This window comes from Chelmon rostratus, chromosome 19 (genome assembly GCF_017976325.1).
Source record: "Chelmon rostratus isolate fCheRos1 chromosome 19, fCheRos1.pri, whole genome shotgun sequence".
In the NCBI taxonomy this organism is placed as follows: Eukaryota; Metazoa; Chordata; class Actinopteri; order Chaetodontiformes; family Chaetodontidae; genus Chelmon; species Chelmon rostratus.
Genome location: NC_055676.1, coordinates 20,775,206 through 20,794,886, shown reverse-complemented (window position 1 = coordinate 20,794,886; position 19,681 = coordinate 20,775,206). Strand labels below are relative to the sequence as shown.

The 19,681-nt window shown below is 44.4% G+C and overlaps 1 protein-coding gene across 1 annotated transcript in view; it reads left to right on the top strand.

The window, feature by feature from the left end:
- The first annotated feature begins 6,314 nt into the window (after positions 1-6,314).
- Positions 6,315-19,681, top strand: part of LOC121622956 (seizure 6-like protein) — a 44,837-nt gene continuing 31,470 nt past the window's right edge. Inside the window, exon 1 of the mRNA XM_041960044.1 lies at positions 6,315-6,411. Coding sequence (XP_041815978.1) covers positions 6,315-6,411 — 97 coding nt within the window. The remainder of the gene's footprint in view (positions 6,412-19,681) is intronic.

Below are 19,681 nucleotides of genomic sequence, written 5' to 3'. Positions count from 1 at the left end.
GCCGTGATGGAAGCAGAGCTCAGCGTGCAAATTGTTCTGCTCAATGACCTAAAATATTGTCCCCGGAGCTTTTGTGGACGTGGCGTTGTGCTGAAGACGTTGTAGTCTAAGTAAGTGGTGTGTGAGTGAGTGCACACAATAGAGAGAAGTGGGTTCAAGATGTTGTTTGTCTTTTATTGCTGCTGTCTGTTTTTGTGATCTCTTGGGATGCCATATAAATAGCACGCCACTTTTAAAGGTCTAGCGTGTCGAATGAAGGGAATCTATTGACATTTCTAGCATTCATAGTTACGTTTTCATCAGTATTTAATTGCCTGAAAATAAGAATCCTTGTGTTTTCATGACCTTACAATGAGCTCTTTGTATCTACAGAGGAAACCATCTTTTACCGCCATGTTTCTACAGTAGCACAGAAGGGACAAACCAAACACTGATTTCACGTTTTTAGCAGCCGCTGTCGGGGAGGAAGAGGAGAGGCAATCTGTGATCTCGACACTGGAAGCCACTGAATCCTTCATGCTGGACCTTTCAGGATATTTAGACGAGCAGGAAAGCACGAAGTGTAAGTGTAACAATAGTCAGGTGACATTCATCGTCATGGTAGCCATAATAAACACACAGTTAACGTGAAACGGTCACAGTTTGGTTAGTTTTTGGCAAATATTATAGTTTGGGTTCAAATAAAACATCAAACATGCACAGCAGTGGTTAAAAACTTTCTGTAAATTCATTTATGAGCATCAGTTAAAATAAGTCAACACTGACTTTTGCTCCAAGGTGACGCTGCAACTCATGATTATTGATTGATTGATTGAACCTACTCTGTGTACTGTGTATTTAGACTGGTCCAAAAGTTGCCATGGGAGCAAAGCGTCCACGCATGCTGAGACATACAGCATCTCCAGGGTCAGAAACTGCCATAATGAGATGTCCAGGCTGAAACTGCTCACTTTTACAATGCACTGAGCTCACAGTGACGCAGATCAACATGAACTGCTCCGCTGCAGCTGAGTCCGTTTACTTTTTGATATAATCAGCAGTCGAACTCCAAATCTAAACAACTCACAGCAGGAGTCAGACGAGGATGAATCCGGCTTCACACACAGCACTCAGCGGCAGGAGACATCCACTAGTTAGTTTTGGTCTTTCTTAGTCGCAGAATATCTCCAGACTGCGTTTGGATGAAATGTTAAAAAAGTCAACTCATCCTCAAAGTGCTGCGAGTTCCTCAGCAAAACCACAAAACTGCTGAGTCATGCTTTAGTTGCTACAAGTGGTTTTTTTTTTGGATGAAAATCAGATGAAATATGTTGTCAGTGAACATTTAGCACATTCTTTGCTGTGCAGTATTTGCTTGTTATGTCGATAGAAAATAATCCAGCCAGCGTTGCGTTTCTAAAGAAACATTAATGGCTGCAAATGAGTCGACCGTGAACATGATGTGCAGGAGACAGGCTGCTTGCAAACATAATGGACCCTTTCTTTTAAACGGATGGTTGTTTCCCTTTGGTTGAACGCTGCCTGCAAATCATCATTGATGCACCTTTTTATTCATCGCTTCACCACTCGGCCGGTTTGTGCTAATGATTTGAATTCCCTTAATGCTTTTCACTTGTTTGTTCACTCTCTTCTGCGTCTTTTCAGAGTGTTTTTGGAAAAAAAAAGTTTTTTAACGCTGCGCTTTTATTGTGGCTTCAGCGTGACCTCTGCGCCTCTGCCACGCAGTGTGGAAGGGTGGAGCAGGCTTATCCTCCGCTCGCATGTATCCGAGAAGAAAACACACAACAGCAGCGTGAGAACCACAAGCGATGGCAGGAAAGTGGAGAGATAAAAGAGATGAGATTGGGGGTAAGATGGAGGAGGGGGAGGGATTATCAGAGGGAGAACGAGCAGGGATGAGGATGGATGACACCGTGAGTGAGCTGGGGGGGGTAGTGGTGATGGAGGAGGAAGGAGGAGGCTGATCTTTCACAGAAATAATGATATCTCTTCTCCTTCAGAGGCCGTCGTCTAATCATTTTATTCTTTGGTTATCAGAGATGGAGGAGACAGCGCTCTGCCACGTTGGCAGGAAGCCACACGGCTAACGCGCAGCGCTGTTTCTTCTTGTGGACAAAGATCCTGATTAGCGTCTCCGGATAACGAACATGGCTGGACATGAGCAGAAGAACACTGCACAGATGATCCGCTGTTACGCTGAGGACAGGAATGATGGTCAAAACTACACAAATACGACCCAACTTGTGTTAAACTGGAATAATTCTTTAACTGCAAATCCCAGATTATGTTCTCGATTTCTACATTATGTGTGCAGGGCATCGACACACTGCTGACAGTGAGGTTAATAAAAGGTAAATGCAGATCTACCCTTAACCAGATACAAGCATCCTCATTGGCTCTGCATGTCGATATGACATTAGTACATTAACAGTCTATGCTAACACAACACTGCGTGTACATTGTGCCTTTCTGAGCGCTCTAACTGTCCTTAGAGGTGAATAATCTGCAGTCCTTGAATTGTGCAAAAATGCTTGCATGGATCAGCCGAAGCGAATGTGAGCTCTCAGCAGTTCGTGTTTTGGAGGCCAGTGAAGTCTGCAGGAGTTTAACAGCCAGTCCCTCTTTCAGCGTACGAATGGACATTCACTGTTTGTGAAGCTCTCCAGTCGTGGTGAGAAGGAGAATCGTTGAATATGGATCTGATCTCCAGGTTACTGGACCGCACGGCGCAGAGTTTGATATTTTTGACCTGAAATCGTTGTGTTCTGTATCACTGCAACCTCTCTTTAAAACTCTAAGTAACGGAATCTTGCTGGAATTGTGAAATCTACTGAATAATTAAAGCAGCTAAATATTTTACAGTAACATTGAATCAAATGAAAATGTGAAAACCAGGTGACAACAAGAAAGAAGAGGCTGAATTCACGAAGAATTATCGGCTGGATCTGCGGCTCAGTCCGGCCACAACTTGGCCTTTCTGCTTCACTCTCAGCGCTCTCATGGCGTCGTCTTCTGAGGAAAAGCCGTAAAAAGCCTCAGCTCACTTCCTGCTGAGCGGCAAACAGCAGACGGACTCAGTCAGAGAGGAGCTGGTGAACGTATCGCAGCGCTTAGCAGCGAAACAGCAGATATTTCCCTCAGGAGCTGGAGGAGACCAACTGCTGCCCACACATGGAGAAAAAATCAGTTACTGCAAGTTTAAGGTTTTATGTCATTTAAAAATAAATGAATGTATGTGTAAAGTACGGAAGCCTGGGCTTCTGTAGTTAAGCCTGTGTTGAAAAACTCAATCGATTCAGTGTTGTTTCTGTTTCGACAGTAAGTTTTGATGAAGCAAGTCATTCTGCAACTTTTCTTCAGCCGAACGCTGTTGTGACGCCGGTCGCTGCCTCCTTCGTGTCTTCTGCACTCTGAACTGGGAGCAAACACACACTGGTTGTTTTCTCCGTCCTGTTCCAGTGACTCGTCTCCGTCTCCGCTCCGTCCTTCCCTCCGTCAGCAGCTGAAAGCCACAAGTGAAAAATCATGCAGAAAAAGGGCGAGACAGCTGTTGTAGCACAGCGCCTAATGAGGTGTGTGTGTTACTTCCTTTCTACGAGAAGCCAGCCCATGAAACCACAGACAGACAGACAGACAGACAGACGTCCTCTGGCTCCCTGTCTGTCTGAAGAGCTTTTTAATAAATTGATATCACTGAATCATTAATAACCTTTTGTCATGCATTATAGACATGCTGGGAGAGAGAAAGGGAGCGGGAAGCTGAGAGTAGAGTTTGAAGCCTGTTATACAAATATATTATTTTTTTACACGAATCTGCTGCGACAGATAAAAGCGAAGCGGGGCCCAGCCAGCCCAGATTTGCACTCGAGACATTTTTGGTGATGATCCGCTCGATGTAAAAGAGGTCAGAGACAAACCGGCGGGTTTTTGCCGCGATTCACTCTCTCAGCTCTCATTGGCCGTGTTTCCATCGACGTGTTTTTATGCACATTGAGAAAAGGTTGATGGAAACAGCAAAATTGAAAAAAAAGTCTTTAATTTCATAAAGATAGTTTTTAAGCTCACTTGCTCATCTGGAGATGGAGCGATCATTTAATTCACGAGAAGAAGATGATTATACATATGTCATATTTCCATTGGGTTTTTTCTCCATTTTTTTTCACCGTTTCCGATTCAACTGGTGCTTTTTTATTTTGTCATCTTGTTGCGCCTTCTTCTTCTGAATCAGTATAATGGTTTTCCAACTGGAGAACTGGCGTCACCTACTGTTTATCTCGAAGAACCAACTCCTGATACTTAAATAACAGCAGTGGATGGAAACAGTTCATTCCCATTTTCTTTCACTCATTTACTCAAAACTCGACAAACTGACTGTACGCTACCTGCTGAGCAGCCAGATAGGACGCACTCTGTGCCGGTTCACCTCCAGCCACTTCAGGAGCCCCTTTCCTTTCACTGCCGTCACCTGGCCGTCCCCCCTCACCTGTTCCCACTTGCCCTCATCAGCCTTGCAGTATATAAAGTGGCCCATTTCCATTGTTTCGCTGCCACATGGTGTGTTGTGTTCCTGAGCTTTCCAACCTTTTCTTCTGCCTGTTTGAGCCCCTTTTGGATAAATTTACCTGTTTTGACCGGACCCAATCGGCAGAATAAACATTGCTGTTATTCTTTCCTGCAAACCGCAGATATGTGGAAACTTTGCGTTTCTTTATGTTCCAGTTTTGTGCAGTGACGGCGCTGTGGTTCGGGTCTGGTCAGGTGTAGGCAAAAAAACCCAACTTGGTTACGGTTAGAAAAATGTCGTGTCTCGCCTAGCGGTCACGCCACCACTGTCGCCTCCTCAGAGACTCAGCTCAGATTCATCTTCTGCTAATCTGACCTTTTTTCACTTTGATGCCTCGTTTAGAAACGTTGATATGATTCATATTAAGTATACAAATGTGAAACGTTGTCAGCGTTTTCTGACATCAGTGGTTGCGTTGGTTGAGTTCCTGCCTGCTTTTAATCTTTGCTTCTTTTTGACTTGAGTAAATGTGAATTTGTACGTAAGCTTCCTGTCTTTGAGTCGTGTTTCTGGGTTCAAACCAGTCGTTCTGGGTCTCTGAGTCCACCAAACCTGCATGCATACAAAATCCCGCCCCCCAAATTAGTCTGACATCTATAGATATCGTCCAGAAATGGTCACATAATCCTCCTTAAAATGATTTTTTTTTTTTGTTTTACACATCAGTTTTTGTACAAATTAAACAAACATGATATAACATGTGAACCAGTGAGCTTTAGAGGTGCAGAGTGGTGGATTTTGTTCCCGCTGGACAGAGCCAGGTTAGTCCAGTCTTTATGCTAAACTAAGCTAACCAGTTCCTAGCTGTAGCTTCATGTTTAGAGCACAGACATGAGAGCGGCATTGATCGAAGTGCAATTAAATACATTTATTCCAGTACTCAATGCTTCATGTACATTTTCCTGATTACACTATTACTTAAGTATCATTTTCAATGCAGTACTTTTACTTAGCGTATTTTGACAGAGTGGTATAACATACCTCCTCCTCCACTGTCCTCCTGGCGGGGGGACTCGGTGTGTGCTCCGTGTGTGTCAGCCTGCAGTGTGTTCAGTCCACTCTAAAGCGTTGGATTGCAGTAGATTGCCACAGTGAAATACAGCTACTTAAACAGATTACCAGCCCGGGATGAGATGACTCGTAAGTCAACCCTCCACCACCACCACCCCTGCAAACACACATTCCCTCATCCATCCAGTAAATCTGCACTACATGGGTCAATGTTGTTCTGCCTCTCTCTCTCTCTCTCTCTCTCTCTCTCTCTCTCTCTCTCTCTCTCTCCATCTTATGTAAGTGTGTCCTGATCTTACTGCAGCCCACAACAGTCACCCTGACACATATACACACTCTCTGAGCAAAAGTTTCATTATCATTAAGGTCAGCTGGGTGTGAGCGCGGAGGGGGTGGGCGGGTGAGGGGGCACACACACTCACACTGAGAGAGAGAGAGAGAGAGAGAGAGAGAGAGAGAGAGAGAGAGAGAAAGAGGGAGGGAGGGAGGGAAGACAGGAGGAGAGTCCGCGGAGGAGAAAAGGAGGACAGATCGGAGGCAGAAAGCAGGAGGCGCTCCTTGCAGTCAGGAGGATGCTGCGCTGACAGGCGGAGCGTCGCCACTCTCTGATTCGGACCGGCTCCACCTGCCCGACTGACCGCAGATCAGCCCGCTGACAGACCCGAGAGCCCGTCTTCTGTTCTCCACCCTCTGCTCTGCATTCATACCCCCTCTCTCCTCCGGACCGGCTTCTGTCGCCATGCCACCGGCCGCCTGCTCGGTCGGGTACCGACTCCGCATCACCTTCCCGGCGGTGCTGTGGATCGGACTGCTGTGGAGCGGCGTCTCGGCTGGAGGTACGGTCTCATTTCTTTGCTCGTGGTCTAAAATAAGCCTCTGCATGTTTTTCCACTCCGAATCCCCCCACCCCCCAAGTCCTCCGCTCTGGCTCCTGTCCAAGCTGAATGACAGCAGCACGAGTTCAGCTGCAAAAACAACTCGTCTTTGTGGGCATCCCTGTCTTGTTTGGAGACATCTCCTCCCGCGACCCGTAGGAGGAGAGAGAGAGAGAGACATAGAGGGAGATATATAGAGAGAGAGTCTTGATATAAACGCTTTGCGGGCTTTCACTGGGTCCGGGCTGCGCAGGCATCCTGACAGAAAGTGGACCGGAGCCCACTCGCGTGCGTGGGAGCGAATGCAGAGAGATCACCTGTCAACTGCTCTGCAGGTAGTTTGTCACGCGCGGAGTGGGAGGCCGGGGGATCCCTTCAGTTTGAGCATCAGCACTGAAAGCACAGAGCAGCAGGACAGAAAGTGAGCAAAAGTTGGATCATGCAGTCAGACGCAGGGAAGAAACGCTGGGGATCACATTTAGAAGTGATTTGATGAGGATCTCTTTAGACATGAATGGCTTCAATACATGTGATCTATTGATCCGCGATAAGGCCTTTATTATCAGAATATGTTTTATCTTGCAGCCTCAGATGTGCAGTCTCCCATACAAAACACAACACAGCAAATCAAATTCCACAAACATCTCACAACAGACGCTACAAATAAGTGGCTTCAATGTGATCAATTCATCTGCTTTTCATCAAATAATCACAGGGTGAAAATGTGCTGTGTGTCGGCCCAGATTCTGTCCATAGAGCACCAGAGCAGGACTGGGTTAACTGTTACTGTGATTTACCTGAACTGAAATATAGCAGAATCAATATATGGACCCACTGTGGATCAATACAGCGCCAACTCAAGCCTGGATGCGGTCAAATAGTCCCAAAAATCACCTCCTGTGTCTTTATCCAAACGTCATGAGATCGAGGGAAGATGTGAAGGAAAATTCACGAGGAAAAGACAACTGCAGTGCAAACTCACACTAAACTACGTAATCATGCGATGGCGGATGTTGTTGACGTCAGGCCTGCTGTGGTCGCTTTACATGTCGCTGCTGCAAGGAATTGTGTGTGGGACAGCGTTATCTCACTTCCTGTCGTAAAGGACGGTTCACAGTGTTTTGGTCCGGCGTTGGTGCTGTTTTCATGTGGGTCACAATCTGAGTGTCGGCCACTGGAGCTTCCTGTCAGTTCAGAGGACGAGCTCATGAGCTGCATGAAACCTTCTGGAGCTGACCCTGGTGATGTCATGAGGGTTGCCAGGGCTAGGATGCTGCAGATTAGGGGTTGTGGATAGCTGTACAAAGACACACTATATCTGCAAAGTGAATGAAAAGGCCCAGTTTAGTTGCTTGAATGGGAAGCATTGGGTGCAGATATCTCAGCCACTGGAGTCCAGGAGTCCAGTCCTAAATCAAAGCGGCCCTTTAATAACATCACTCATGCCCTGAATCTTTCCTTTATTGAGCCTGTTTTCTTTTGCGTTGTTCAAATCAAGTTCAGAGCTGAAGCACCTGCTTGATAAACAAATGAGTTGATCTCCAGGAGATGAAATGCCGGCGATACTGATAATGATTTAAGTTTTGGTCTTTTACTGTGTGTTTTGTGAGAATTACAGAGTTTTATGTCGCTGAACACTTAATAAATGTGGGTTTTAAAGTGCTGATCGACAAAACAAGCAATCAGAGATGTCACTTTGGGCTCTGGGAGAGATTAATCAATAAAGAAAATAATCGTTAGCTACAGCCCTAATTGAGGTTCTACCTCCTCTGTAAGCGTGCTGGATTTAAATTAGGTTTCATCAAAGATATTATTATTATTATTATTATTATTGTTGTCATCACCATTAAAACCTGGGCGCCTGTCAGATCCTTCTGTGTGATTGATCTGAGCTCTGCTGATCATCTTCCTCCAGAAGATTTCTTCACTTTCACTCTGGTTTTATTTTGAAAATCCAAAGGGACAGTTGGTCTGATAGAGTCATTGAATGTCCCACGACTGTCATTGAGGACTTCTTTACTGTGTGTTTCAATTATTTACCCATCACACACACACACACACACACACACACACACACACACACAATTCATCAATCAGTTCCCAGCATGCTTCACTCTGCTTGTTAATCCTTGTCACTACTGTCTTTCCACATGTATGTGCACAAATGTTCACACACACACACAAACACACACACACACACACACACACTCAGCATCCTGCACTGCATCACTGGCTTCATCTCACCGTCGGAGTGTGTGGTTAATGAGATCACCCAGCAGAGATGTAATGTCACAGCACAGGCTCGTGATCATGTGTGTGTGTTTATGTGTGTGTGTGTGTGCTGGTGTTTTGAATGTGCGGATCATGCCTGTGTGTGAAGATAGGCTGGATCACTGCGTGGTCTAATTTCTCGGGGTGAGAGTGATAATCTGCCAGGAAGACAAGCTCGACAGCTGAGTGCAGATTCAAACGCTCCAGCTGGGAGGCGAAGCGAGCGCAGTTTGCATCCAGAGAGCGCTTTCATCGACCCACACCGCCATTGTTGTGTACAAAGTTCAGTGTGAATGCATTTCGGCTTGATGTAAGAAATATAGATTCTCTTCTCCTCTCCTCTCAGGGACTCATTCGTCTCGTAACTTGGCTTTCTCCTCTCATCACATCACCTCTCGCGTTTCCTCTTCGACTTCCTTCCTCCTGTCCTCCTTCAGTCGGCTCTCGCCCCTTTTTTTTCCGCCCTCCTATTACTTGTGAGTGAGAGGAGAGAAAAATGGAACTGAGGGGGAGACGGAGGAGATTGTTTCTCATGGCTGAGTAACTCTGGACTTATTATACAACTAGATCCTCAGGCTGCAAACTTCTGAGAATACAGTAAGCATCAGAAAGAGACGGAGAATGAGGGGAAGTGAGGCTGAGGCGAAAAGACACATGAAGGGAAGAAAAGCAGCGGAGAAAGTGAGGAAGAAGGAGTGTAATGCAAAGCTAAGATCTGTGTCTGTTTATGTCAAAAAATGTGTGTATGTTTGGATGAAACTCCTCACACACACATAACAATATAGCAATAAAGCATGATTTGGATAATTATGATGTACATTTTTCATGGTTTTCCAACACGTTATCGTCCATCCATCCTTCTTTCTGCCTCTTTTATGGGGCTTGGTTGCCGTGGCAGCAGGTTAAACAAGGTAGTCCCTCTCCTCATTTCCAGCTCATCCTGGGGGATCCTAAACCAGATGAGATGTGTAATCTCTCCAGCGTGTTCTGGATAAACCCAGAGGATCCTGATCAGATGCCTGAGACACCTCAGCTGGCTCGGCCCAGCCACCCTAAGGAGGAAGCTCACCTTGCCCCCGTTTATTTCTATTGAAGCTTATGACCACAGATGGGATCATCGATCATATAGCGAGTCAAAAGCTTTTGCCTTCCAGGTCGGCGCGAGTCCAGTATTACTGCGACACCTCAAGCAAGAAACCTCAGATCCTTCACTTTGGGCTGCAGCTCACTGCCAACCTGCGGGGAACAATCCAGCGTTTCCTGGGAAGGAACCGTGGCCTCAGACCTCTGCTCCAGTGTGTGCTGAAGGTCACGGTCTGATGATGGTAACAGAACCACATCATCTGCAAAGAGCAGGAAGCAAACTCTTTAGAGTCGAGATAATGGTTAGATGCAGCCCTGCAGACGACGATCACCAGGAGGCTGATGGTCACCATGTGAGCCGAGATCTTTAATAGGCTTTAATGAACTTAGATTTTAGTGAAGATCTCAGTTCTGCTGTAAAAATTAGTTCTCTTGATGTTAGATTTCACCGAGTTGACTGAGAGAAGCAGCTGAGAGGCTCATGTCAAAATGAATCAATTACATTTGGCGCTGTTCTTATCTGTTCAAAGCATTTTTCCGTTCATGTATTAAATCCTCATGAATCAGACTATTTACCCATGAATGATGTTTGACAGGCAGGAGTGCCGGCAGAATCGAGTCAAATTGCAGGAAGACAAGTGGCAGAGAGAGAAGAAAAGAGGTGCTTTTGAGACAAAAGGCGGCAGGAGAGCAGAGACAGAAAGTTGGAGGTGACCCCGTTTTAATCAGCAGCGGTCACGGCCCGGCAGCAAAGCACAGGTGGGCTTAGAGGGGGGATAACCTTTCATTTCCAGGAGAGCTCACTGGAATATGAGCCCCTGATTAACACGGTTCATCAGATCATTGTGCTCTTAATGAAGAGACACTGCTGTGTTTCCTGATGGAGCTGCAGTCCAGCTTTAACGGAGTCGAGCAGCGTGCTCGCATGTTTATTCGATTAACGACATATTCTCCATGTGTTGTGCAGAACGTTTTCTGAAGCACGATGCCAGATTTTCAAACTGATTTCCTGCTGGTTTCTGGTCAGACAGGCGATCCATCGCAGTGTGAACGTAGTGCGTGAGTAGGAACTCTGCTGTTGTACTTGCAGAGTCTGAGATTTGAGTTGGTTGCAGAACAACATTGTCAATAATCGATCAATAATCATTAGTTGCAGCAGTACCAGTAACACATATCTCAGGCTGATAGATCTTCTTCCTCTGAGCCATTGAGCTCCATTAAAAACACATCAATGAGCCTCACTGTTGTTCTGGCTGACATGCTTCTTCATCACCATGAACACACACACTGTAGCTTATTCTGACTCAGTCCCACACACACACACACACACCATCTGCTGTGGCTGCTGCCACAAACATTCACTATAACACCAAATGTAGATTAATCCGCCACCGAAAATAGTCCCAACAAACACACTCTTTCCTCCTATTGTTTGATAAAAAAGCTGAAACTGCTGTATATATTTGTGATATGTTTTTTAAAGATTTACATCTTCAGAAGGAACCAGTTAGCAGCCAGTTAGCTTTAACTGGGATTTGTTGACGGTAAGAAAAATATGAAGAATCTTCAGCTTTATCCTTTAACAAAAACATAGAAAAAACCCAAATATGTTGCAGATGATTGCAGATATGTTCAGCGTTATAATTCATGTTGGCAGTGAGCAGATTGAAGATGTGTTTTTAAAATTTTGTGGTTGACGTTTAGGAAACCTAAATATCAGATTTCAGAGAATCTTTAAATGCACCAAGAAGCAGAGGTTACCAAACAAAGAGCTCCGTAAAGGAGGCACGTTTGAAGTTCCTGATGGTTTATTTCTGTAAATGAACCAAACAGCTGCCTGAACATCAATTAAAAACTTGCTTCAGAACATTTCATGAAAATAATGCACAATTTAACTGGCTAAAATAAGCAAAGGACCCAGAAATCCTCAAAAGCACCTAAAAGACTGAGCCGCTGAAAGCCACGTTTCGCTCCAGCAGTTGGTTTGAGGTCTTTGTCCTGACTGCTCTTTGTATTCGGGAGTGTGTGTTTGTTGATCCTTGTTTGTGTTTGCTGCAGCTGGAGGAGTGTACGATGCGCAAGCTGCCATCTCAATTAGCCCCTACACTCGTTAGGACCAGAAGTGAGAGCTGCAGCGTCTTGGGCTCTCGCACACTCTGACATATGGTCCAAACGTACGAGAGACGACAACATCCCAGTGAATTATTCAAAGTGTGTGTGTGTGGGTGGGGGGTGGAGGAGTAGCTGGGGGAGTTATGTGTCTCTCCTGATGTTCTCCTGGCTCTAACCTTCCTCTGTGTGCAGTATTGACATCAAAGGAGGACACCTGAATCAGTGGCAGGTCTTACTGCCAGTGATGTCTCCACCTCAGCAGGTCTGCTTAGACCTTTGTGACCCAGTGCGGCTGTTTAAAGGGCTTTGAAAGTGTGTGTGTGTGTGTGTGTGTGTGTTGTTCAGTGCGAGTTGTTGGTGCCTGCCTCAGTATCCTGGATTATCCTCTGTAGGGCGGCTGCAGGATTGCACGGATGCTGCTGACACTTCTCGACAATAGAAGCAATTAACTGAAGCTTAACTTTGTGTTTGTCTGTTTTAAGCCATGGATGTTTGTCCGTGTGTGTGTGTGCGCGCGCGTGCATGTGTGTATGTGTGTGTGTGTGTGTGTGTGTGTGCAGTTGAAACTAAACCATTCAGGTTTGTCTGTTATCCGTCTCCAATCCGGTATTTGTAGAGCAACTTCGAATGTGTGCATAAATGGACACATTACTCTGAATAAATAAGAAGAAAATGATCGTAGGCGGATTTCAATATCAGACAAATTTGATCTGTAATTTTTTAAGGATAAACACACAACAGTCTTGATAGAGATCTTTTTGTACAGACATACACACTTTAGATAAACTGATTATTATTATTGTGTTGTTTTACCTGCCGGTTGATTTGAATCGTGGACTTTTGCAGGAATGTTTGTTGCTGGATGCACAATATTGTAATTTTATAGTTTGCTGTATGATCTGTAAGTACAAATGTTCTTCTCTGTCTGTATTTTATTTGAATATAGACCTCAGGAGGACAACAGTGAGCAATAAGCATGAACTAATTGGGACATTTACAGTGTAAACATGAATAGATCAGTCTGACCTGTCTGTACTTCATCTTATTGTTACCTGTCTGTGATCAAGTCAAACTGCTGTTTGCATGTCTGTAATTTACCTGTGATTGCTGCAGGTATACATGTTGAGACAAAAGGTCAGGAGCCACTCTCGACCTTTCCAAACATACGCACATTCTCAAGCACGAGAAGAAGCCGATTGATCGGATTTTATGCACAGAAATGACCGTAAGCTTAACGTATTTGTTATACAGTATGGAGCTACAATCAGCAGCCAGTTAGCTTAGCTTAGCTTAGCTTAGCAGTGAGACTGGAAATGGGGAGCACCTCGCAACACCTCAATATTTAACATGGTTAGCAGCGTCGCCTCACAGCTAGAAGATCCCCGGTTCGACCCCGCCTGGGATCTTTCTGTGTGGAGTTTGCGTGTTCTCTCTGTGCAGCGTGGGTTTTCACCGGGTTCTCCGGCTTCCTCCCACAGTCCAAAAACATGCTGAGGTTAATTGATAATTCTAAATTGTCCATAGGTGTGAATGAGTGGTGTGCATGGTTGTCTGTCTATATGTGTAGCCCTGTGGTAGGCTGGCGACCTGCCCAGGGTGTCCCCTGCCTTCGCCAGAGACGGCTGGGATGGATGGATGCACAACAACCAAAGTGTGAAAGCAGTTTGTGGTTTTATGTGTTTTTTCTGCACTACACAGTGAAGGGTGCACTCACTCACTTTTTATGCTAACTTAAGATAAGCTGAGCATCTCCTTGCTGCATCATGGCTGATGGACAGACAGGAGAGTGGAATAACTTGTGGGTTTGATGTCGGCGCTGGCCAAATGTTTGGATCAGATTCACCTAAAAAAAGAAAAATGCTTCCTCTCTTCAAAACAAATCTGCATTTAAAGCCCGGCCCCGCAGACGCACTTTGAAAGAGAATTGAAAACCTTGTTCATTTTTGCTCAGTGGCAAATGATGAATTGTGATCCAAAGAGAGATTTGATACAGTTGTCTGGGATTAAAGTGACAATTTGGATTTTCAGTCTGACTGAGTTACGCTCACACAAGCTCGTCCTGACACTTCGCCTCGTCAAACTCACTCAAAGCAGATTGGCACAATCGAGTGTGTCTGCAGCCAAGCCTTTTAAAAGGTTAATATTTCAGTTCCCATTTGCCTCAAAGCTTAGTCTAAGCCAGCGCTCTGCTCCCTCGTCTATCTGCCTTTGATATGGGAATCCCACTGAAGTAGGTCTGTCGACGCATTCGACAAACAAGCGTCTGCGTGCGTGTTAATCCACGCCGCGCGGCGCTGATAGCTACGCCTGTCATGCTGTCGAGTCGGTGTGTTTGTCTTCAGCTGGAATGGGTCTGAGAGCTCCGCGGAGATGAGCCGGGCATTGTGGGACAGAAAGGATGTCTGGGTGTTTTTTCACCGTGATTGGCTCCAGTCTGGGCCGCGAGCTTCAATGCATCAGCGGCGCTCCGCTCCGCTGCCCGGTCCGGGGATTGATTGATTGATTCCTGTCACGGGGTGTGCAGAGTCCTCGCACCGACAAAGCCCCTCTGAGCTTTGGAGAAATTTATGGTCCAGCAGTTTTGAGGCGTGATGTAGGATGAATTTAAAGGCTGAGAAGATGCAAAGCCTCCTTCCAGACTGCAGCTTCCTGCAGGATGATGGCTGCCAGTCATGCCCTGAAGTGGAGGACAGTTGTTTATGTCAGCCTGATCTGCAGAAACTGACTTTTTCTTCTCATGTTTGCCAGGTAGTTTCACAAGCTCCAAAAATCATTCAAAGAGCTTGACAGGAGAGGCTCAGTTACTCTGAAGCCATTTTCAAACTGAATCTAATGAGTCAGCTGTTGATAGAAAGGCAGAAACCGAGAGTTTAAATGACCCTACTGCTGGTTTTTGCACGTTTTTATTTCGCTGTTTATTTTAGATGGATTTCCAGCCCTCCAGGCATTCCACACTTTCCATTAATTTCATACACTGTCATTGCGATGTAATGCAGTTGCATGCAAGAACTGTTTTAATAAGGCCAAGAGTCTGCAGCTAGCAGCTCTGTGAGGCTGTAATGTTCACTGGAAAGAAACCAAAATACTGGACAAATCCTGATCCGATGATGAAACCACTTTCTTTACTTTATGTCAATAATTTGCTCCAGTTATTTCATCCATGAAGCGTTCAGAAACCTGCATTCATCACCTTTTAAACGATTAACCATCAAAACAAAGTAACTGCGGTAGAGTAGAAAAAGAAAAAGAGGATAATGATGCATCCTTTAAAGAAAAGTGCTGCACCAATTTCCATCAAGCAGGATTTTATATGTATATATATATAATATTAGACTGCTCTCGGTGGGACATCTGTGATTTGAGACTTGGCAGCCAAAACCAGTTCTGGACATTTTGAAAGAGATGAAATCAATCATGTTGCTTGGCACCAATCTGCAGCTGTGAAACATACCCTTCTAAAAATCTATATACATGTTAGATGTTTTGCCGGTTGACGCTGTTATCATCATTTACGGCCGGATTCTCGTGCATCTCCTGAACTGTGATCGATTTTTACTCAGCCAACACTGACTTCTGATCATTTACTCATGAACGTCCGGACGGCAACAATACTGCCGGGCATAGCTGAAAAATAGAGGGGGTCATTGATCGCCGCTAAGGTCAGGTCTGATTGATTGAAGCCTCAGAATAAAATATCTATTACATTACCCCACCTAGAACAACTCCTCACTTTAACATCCTGTACAGAGAGCGTAATGGACAGCTGGGAAACAGATAGAGTGTGTGAATCCTCATGAATTATTCTATACCATAAAAGCCTCAGTGGTGCACTCAGGCTGCTGTATTTATATCTGAATCACTTCGTATGTTAACTTTACATCAAAAGACAAACAGAGAAGAAAACACATGTTAGGCTGTATTTTTAATTGTTGTGTAAAGTCGTTGAAACGGCACCATATCTGGGTTTTAACACACAATATTGCAGTTTGTGCTTCTCATCACGGATCACTTTTATTTCTTTTCTGCCTCATAATTTATTGCTGGATGTTCTCCATGTTGCCATTTGGGTCATGGCCGCCGCGAGGTTCACGCTAAAAGCATTCCTCCTTTCTTCTCTGACTCCTCTCGGCTCCGCTCTCTCTTTCACAATTGATGTGTCTGGTGAGGAGATACATGCACCTCCTCTTTTATTCATGGATTAAAGGCACAGAGCTCACATACCTGTGACAGACCCTGAGACACACACACACACACACTCTGTGAGACCAGTCCAGCCAGAGGTGTTTCATCAGATCAGCCTTGGAGGGTCGTTATTGCCTTTGTGGACATTTAACAGTGTTAGATTAAGAGCATTTTTCATTTTCTTTTCAAACACCATGACGATTAAATCCCATTTTAAAAGCTGCGTCCCTTTAACTGCAAGTCAAACATATATTCCATCATTTTTCAGACAATATTTTGCATTTTTATACAAGCAGTTTCCAAAGCACACCATGAGCTTTGAGACGATCGGCTGTGCACTGAAGCAAAGCTGCTCGAGATAGATTCAATAATTTACCAGATCTGACAATTAGAGTCTGGTGATGTTGTATATTTTTCTTGCAGTCAAGAAATATCACGAAAATGCTAAAACAAGCAAAATGTTAGTCCGTCTCTCAACACTTCCTGACTTCCTGGAAACAAAAATGTTCTCAAACAGCTGCTCACTGTGGTTTTTATCAATCAAAGAGGAGGAAAAGGGGCATTTGTTGGGACTACTTTCAGCGGCCGATTAATCCACATTTGGTGGAGATCCATCAGGCTGTGATACACAGTTTTTGGTGTTTTGTTGAAAAAGAAAAGATGCAGAATATCACTGTGTGATAGACAGGCACAAGCAACACAATTACTGACGGCTGAATTCCATTTAGCTGCTTCAGGTTCAGGGTTGTGCTGGCTCACCGTCACACTGTTATGGTTTACTGGGACACCTGAACAGAGTGGAGAGTCTCATGTTTCCTGCCTCGTGATGTCACCGTGTTCCTGATCTCAGCTGTTGCCTCAGTGAGTGTAATATTATCATAACCAATAGAAATTATGGTCAAAACCACGAGAAAAGACCCAGGTTGTAAGAATTTATTGTTTTATCCTTTTGATTAAGCTAATTTCTTACATTTCAGTTGTTTGAACTTGAGCTAAATGAAACCATTTAAATGAAACCAGTTCCTGCTAACAACCTCCTAACCATAAGATAACTGCAACAAACGCAAAGATGGTGACGTGTTTACTGCACTGACAACTGATCAGAAGCAGTTGTCATGATTTTCATAATTTACTGAAATGAATGGAAGCCAATGGCTGACATGAATATCATAGATTAGTTGTGATGTGGTGGGCTAAAATGTGCAAAATCGCCAATATGATCCTTTAACAATACATTTTATGTAACAACCGCGGAGTAAAACCTAAATAAAACTGAATCATGATGCTATCACCTGTTACCAATCAGCCTGTTTACCTGTGGAATGATCCAAACAGGTGTTTTTGGAGCGTTCCACATCTTTCCCAGTCTTTAGTTGCTCCTGTCCCAACATGTTTGAAACGTGTTGCTGCATCAGATTCAGAATCAGCAGATATTTACAGAAACCAATGAAGCTGATGAGCTCAAACATTAAATATATTGACTTTGTGCTGTTTTCAGGTGAGTTTATGTCACAAAGGAAATGGTCCCATCCCTTCAGCTCTTCTGGAATCGTTGGTTGTATGAAACACCGAATGTCTGTGGAGGGACAGGGCTGTCTGTTTCCTCTGGCATCACTTTCTTCCATCGCTGCCCTCCTCTTCCTCCCCCTCAGTCCTTCCCGCTGCTAACTGGAGGCTGGCAGGAGTGTGAGGAGAGTTTCAATGACTTGTGGCGGCGAGTGCACTCAAACAGCGATGTTTCTGCTCAGCGAAGCAGCTAAAAAACATGTCAGCACACACACTCACACACACATTTGTATTACTGCCGCATACTTGTTAGAAACTGTATTCAGTCCCTAACCATTCCCCCTAATCCTAACCTTTACCATTACTAACTCTGACATTTCCACTTAATCCTATCCTAATCTTAGCCCTAAACCCACATCGAACTCTGAAGCAGCCCTGAAAAGAAGTGAAAATGTTCCGACTCTGGAATATTTTCCCTTTCCTTCTTTCTTTTTAGGACATTTAATCCTCATGAGGATTAAATGTTTTCTCATAAGAAGACACACAGAGTCCCACCGCTGTAGCAGCAAAGAGCTGCACTACTTCCTGTAGCCACGACCGCTCCACCATTCACACCCAGTCAGCGTCTTCCTGCACGCCTCATCGCCTCGAACGCATACGAGGAGATGCTTTCGCCGGCCAGCTCCTCACGCTAAGATCAGCTGGTTGCTATGACAAACATATTTAGAAAACAGGGCCTGCTGATGTGAAATGCTTAGTCATCACAGGAGGTGTTGGTAGTCATTTCTCTCCGCCGCTGATGTCCATCTGCGGGCTGCGGCGCAACAAGCCGTGTGATGTTTGCATGTCTGCAAACGTAACTTTCAGAGGAGGAGAGTTTAAACACAGTGTCAGGGGGTGTCCATGTGCAGTCAATTACATATTTCTCCACGTGCAAATGAGCTTTACTTGAGTTTTGAGGAGGTGGGTGTTCTGTTTATTTGAGGATTTGTGTTGTAATGCGGACTTCATTAAGCTTTTATTGGAATTTGAAGAAAAATGGTTTGAAAACATGCTGCTGAAGCTAAAATGAAGGACGTGTGCACACGTTTGGTCCTGGATCAGATCCGACTGATCTGAAGAGCTCTTCCTTTCGATTCGGCGGCGTTCACAAGGAAAAAAAAAAGCGCGAACTGTGTGATCTGAGTGAAGTGGAAATGAGTCCCCGTTCTCTTTTGTGCGGGGCAAATTATGATAATTTAAGGGAGTTAATGTTCCATGAAATGACTCGACTCAACCTGAAATATTCTGCTGTTTTCTGAGCTAAAACCGGAAGGGATGTTTAATTTTGACGCCTTAAAGTTTGTTAACTTTGTCTCAAAAGAAGCCGAAATGAAATATTCAATAAGTTGATTCTGATTCCTCCACTCCTAATAAATATTTCTGTCAGGGATTTATACATTTTGTGATGTTTGAAGATTTGCTCCTCTATATTTAATGTTGCTCTCTGGCTCGTATTAATTTGTGGTGTCTTGTTATCCAATGCAGAATTGGTTACACTATATGACAAGGTTAAAAAAAATCAGTCGTCTTTCAAATATACAGATTTAAGGATATGATCCATGTGTATGAATCTACATAGAAAATAAACATTCTCGATAAGGATCCCTTTAATCTCCCAGACCGAGATTTGTCGTGAGTGAAATAATCGCGTCAGCGCCCTCTCGCTGACAAGTCATGCAACGCTCCTTATAAACGTGTGTTTTCTGTACTGACCCCTCTTGTTACTGATGGGCTGACGTGTACATTAATGCTGATGCACTGTATCTGTGATAAGCTAACGTCGGCATGGATCGACCCGGCTGTCGCCCTCATCTTCCTCTAACATATTTTAGTGCAGCAGTGCTTCTTACTGAATCATTTCATGTGGTTTCATGTGATTATTTTGTGGTGGATAAACGCGACAGCATGTTTAGATCATGAAATGTGATGAAAACAATGGCAGAAACAAGGAAAACAACACATTCTTAAATACATGAATATCTGTGTGGGTGTTTGTGGGGCAAATCTTGTTAGAAGAGTCCATAAAAAAGTGCAT